This window comes from Priapulus caudatus, unplaced genomic scaffold (genome assembly GCF_000485595.1).
Source record: "Priapulus caudatus unplaced genomic scaffold, Priapulus_caudatus-5.0.1 Scaffold383, whole genome shotgun sequence".
Lineage (NCBI taxonomy): Eukaryota > Metazoa > Priapulida > Priapulimorpha > Priapulimorphida > Priapulidae > Priapulus > Priapulus caudatus.
Genome location: NW_014577444.1, coordinates 295,350 through 300,057, shown reverse-complemented (window position 1 = coordinate 300,057; position 4,708 = coordinate 295,350). Strand labels below are relative to the sequence as shown.

General features: G+C 47.4%; 1 protein-coding gene across 1 annotated transcript in view; it reads left to right on the top strand.

Annotated features, from left to right (window-relative positions):
• Nucleotides 1–4,228: 4,228 nt before the first annotated feature.
• LOC106809771 (L-xylulose reductase-like) overlaps nucleotides 4,229–4,708 on the top strand; it is a 10,317-nt gene continuing 9,837 nt past the window's right edge. Inside the window, exon 1 of the mRNA XM_014812972.1 lies at nucleotides 4,229–4,481. Within this exon, the coding sequence (XP_014668458.1) occupies nucleotides 4,229–4,481 (253 nt within the window). The remainder of the gene's footprint in view (nucleotides 4,482–4,708) is intronic.

Here is a 4,708-nt window from a genome sequence, read left to right as displayed (position 1 = left end):
GGTGCCTCATTTTAGAGAATTCAAGGCAATTTCTCACATGTCCAAAAATTGCCTTGCCTCTCGTCGCTTAATTCGAGGCCTGGCTGCCGGGCCATTAGGAAATCGAAGACCGTGCCCGGCAGCCGTTTCAATATATGCGCGCTGCCGGGATATAGCCTCTGTAGTATTGATATGCCGACCGTACCTGGCCTACTCCACTAACAGTCTAGGAGTTCGCTAGCCTACTCCCTACCGAACCCTATCCTTAAGTCCTATCCTAACCTTACCATATCAATAGTGCCAGGTAGCGTTCTGGTATATACCGGACCGTACCCAGTGTACGTTCCGGCAGTACCCTGGGGGACATAGACCCTATGAGACATAGTGATAGTGTTATTTCAATAATGTAACCCGGTCCCAGGGCGGATTAATACCCCCAGCCTACTCTGTGTTGGGTTGCATTAAATTAAGTATTGACATTGTATGTAATGACTGTCTCTAATGATCTATCATCTAGACGTGATCTAGACGTGATGCGGCCATGATGCCGAGGCGAGCCGAGGATTGACACTTTGTGTACTCCAATCACAGCCTACGCCGCACCTCCTTTTGAAATTTTTATTGGTGGGGTGGGGACCCATCACAGTACCAAATCGCCGATCTCAGGAACTAGGGCATTCTGCTAGGCTAGAACGGTTGCCTACGATAGAGTTTGGCACAAAAACGAAAATAACACGCTGTTTAGCGAACTGCGCTACGTACTTCTGAACATTGCATTTTCGCATCTCCGTAATTAGAATAAGCCCCGCCTTCTTCGTTGGTGGGCAGGAATGGGGGCATCACCGACGTGACCAGTTCCTATACCGACTGTGTTTACTTTTCATAAATAATTAATGACATGCCCGGCCGATGCTAGCTCTAGTACTATATAGCCCGCTTACATTAACTGCCGCTGGCAGCCAGCAGCAGTTAATGTAAGCGGGCTATAGTACTAGGGCTAGGCCGATGCTATAGACTGGTACCCGTTCGCCACCTTCACTCCGGCAAGTATCCTTCGCTACACTGACACTGGTAGTGTAGCTTGTGGAGCTGTCGACCGATATTGTTACAGGTACCAGTCTAGGCCGATGCCAAACTGCATGCAGTGCACCTTCGTACACTCAGGATACTCGTAGATTGAGCTCATGAGCGAGAGCGCCATCTGTCGTGGAGTTTGGGCCGATGCGATGCATTTTCTGCTTTTTCTGCGTGATTATTATTTTGCGCAGGCACGTATACTCATTTTCGAAATCCTCCAACATTTTTACTTCTTCCATTAAGTCCATGTTTCACTGTTATTTAGGAAGGAAGGTAAAACTGTGCATTCGTATAATTTCACTCTTGCTTCTATAGTATGATTTCCATAATTTTGCTCTTCTGCCCATGATAATATTTCCCTCATATAAACCTACATTTTTCAGTTCGGACTCTTATCATATCGTTATAATATATCATTAATTAAATTCTCTAGGTATAAATATTTGGTGCATTTTTTTATGGAAGAACGGTCTTGCTAATCAATTTGTATACACTTGTAATACACTTTGTATACATTTTGTATAGACAATCAGTCGCACAGCCTCGTCGGGCTATCATCTAGTAGACTACCTGAGAGGGTCTATGTCCCCCAGGTTACTGCCGGACCGTACCTCGCCTACTCCACTAACGAGTCTAGGGAGTCGCCTACGCCTACTCCCTAACCCTACGCCTTGACGAGAGAGGGCGCTGGGTGGAGAGAGATTATGGGATGGTTTCCTGGAATCGCGAGGCGCACGTTTTGGAATTAGAAGGAAATGAGAGTAGGCCTTACGGGCAGATGGGTGAAGAAGGTTTGCGTGTATAAGTTGCCAATTTGTTTGTACCTGAGATTGCCGGATACATCCGAGATACTGAGATACTAAGTGAGCTACAGGGCTAGTATGTTCTGAAGGCAAGCGAACTGATATGTATTGAGTTTGAACTGATACGTATTGAGTTTTGACTGAACTGTTACGCATGTATCGAAGCTGATCTGTAGGCTAGACAGTGACTTGCATCGTTGTGAAATCGTGCGCCTGACGGGCGGTTGAAGTAAAGTGCAGAGGTGGTCGATGCATTATGTGAGGTGACTGTGAAGCTAATGTACGTGAATTTGTAGACGGTGTGTTGCTGCAGAACTTTAGACTGGAAAATAAATGATTGAAACTGTATTCGGTGTTATCAGCGTGACTGCAATTGGAACGAGTGAATCACCCACAACATTGTACAAACAAAGGTATATGAATATAGCGAGCTCTAAACTGCGTACGTATATACATGTGCACGTCAAGGAGAGGCTCTGCAGTGCGTGTGCACCGTGGTGCTAATAGTAATAGACGGTATTATGACTGTTGCTGTGTTGTCGTATATTGCTTACTGGTGTGACTAAAACGCAGACAAGCATGAACGGCACAGGGGACGAAAGGGTCCCACCAGGAGATGCCCAAATTGTGAGCTGAACGCACGGATACCATTCCCGATACCTCTCGTGTCGATGATAATGCACGGGAGAGACGTTCAAGTCAGTCAGTTACCGATGATGACGCTGCAAATGAGCAGTTACAGACGATGTACCGATCGCGAGCAGGTCACGCATCTGATGTATCTAGAAAGTTGAGAGAGTATATTACGTCGGTGTCTGCGCGGGCTACTATCGAAGAAACCAGTAACAAGTTGGACCGTTTGAGTATTGCCTTTCATAAGTTTGAGCAGTCTCACCTGCAGTATGTAAACCTAGCTGCCGGTAGAGAACCCGATAGGGTGACATATTGTGAAATGCACTTTGTAGACGTGTCATTGGAGATAAGTGTTGCCAGGGAAAGTGAGGCAAAGCGACGCGAACAGGAAATGCTTACTTGCACTGATGACGTGTTGCCCCGTGATAGTGCTTCGCAGCAAGGGTCTACGCGATGTCGAGTACGTCAAGCGCCCGAGCGAAAAGCCACGGCTAAGCGTGCAGCTTTAGAGGTCAAATCCCGGTATTTGAAACAGCAGTTGGACATCGAATATCAGCAGCTCGACTTGAGAATGAAGCAAAGCCAGGCTGAATTGAAGCTAAGAGATCTTGAAATGGAAGGTGAGCTCAAGGCTGCAGCCGTCGAGGAGGAAACATTAGCGAGATATGAGAGTGAGGGCATGGGAGATGATGTGCGTGACATAAGTGCACGCAAATCCGTGCCGCATTTCATTGTGGAGAACGTGCACCAACCAGTTGTTCCCACCGACATTCCACATGTTTCGTCGGGTGACGCGAACGGTGTATTGCACACGAGTCAGTTGCCGGCTAAAGCGGATGCGAGTGCACACGTACTTAATCCATCGGCTTCGGAGTGGACAAGTACTGCCGCCCCCGCACATGTGAACCCAAGCCTTGATAGTGTGACCATGCCTACCCCGGAGGTGAATCTTATGATACAGCGTCAACTATTGGACGTGGTTAGTCTCCCCAAGACTAGTCTCATGACATTTGATGGTAATCCTATGGACTACTGGGTTTTCATGAATTCATTCGATAGCTGCGTTGGGCAGGCCACTGTAGGTGACGGGGTCAAGCTAAACAGATTATTAGAGTACTGTACAGGCAAAGCTGCCAATGCCATCAGACCATGTGCTATGATGAGCCCCGTAGAAGGCTATGCTAAAGCCAGACAGCTGCTAAAACAACGTTTTGGAGACGATTACATGATATCCGAGGCATGGGTACGCAAGATGACTGAAGGTCCTCCTATTCGAACCAACAGCGGGGAAGCTATTCGCGATCTCACTGATGACATAAGAGGGTGCATGGAGGCGTTACGAGCTATGGACAAATTTGAAGAGATCGATTCTAGGTGTCGTATGGTCAAGATAGTACACAGGCTACCTCAGTACATCCAAAATAGGTGGCGCACGGAGGCAGTCCGTACGGTCGAGAAAACGCACAAGTATCCAGACATAATGCGTCTGGTAACATTTCTTGAGACCGTCGCGCGAGAAATGCTCGATCCTGTGTATGGGTCCGTCGACGACAAGCCGAGAGAGTACATGAAAGTACAGTCAGGCACACAGCGAAAGAGCGGCTCGTGCTACAATGTCCAAGCATCGCAGAACTCCACTATAGGTAATTCAAGTGATCCGAAACGCCAAGCACAAGCTAGAAGTGTTTCCTGTGCAACAATGATATCTCATGACAACCTGTAAAGTGTTTCTGGAGATGTCGCCACAAAAGAGGCTCGACGCTGTCCGTGAGAAGCGATTGTGCTTTAACTGTCTGCAGTTCAGGAACCACACGGCAAAGATGTGCAAGTTCCCAGCTAGGTGTGGTGTCAACAACTGCACTGGTAAACATTCTAAGTTGCTGCACGCAGCATTGTCAGCAGCTAGAGACAAGGTATCATATTCGCAGAGCTCTGATACCGTAGAACGTAGACAAGATCGTGAAGAGGCTCAGGTGAAACAGGTGAAAGGTGACAGTTTTGCATGTGGTGGTAGTGCCGTAAAGATGGTTTCCCTTCCGATTGTGACTATTTATGTGAAAGGGATAGGACAGGATGAGTATATCCAGACTAATGCATTACTTGACTCTGGAAGCAACAGAACGTTTTGTTCTAAGGAGCTGATTGAGCAGTTGGGAGTCAAGGGGAAGCAGACTACTCTTTCGCTGCAGACGCTGAACGAAGGAAAGATACAGGCT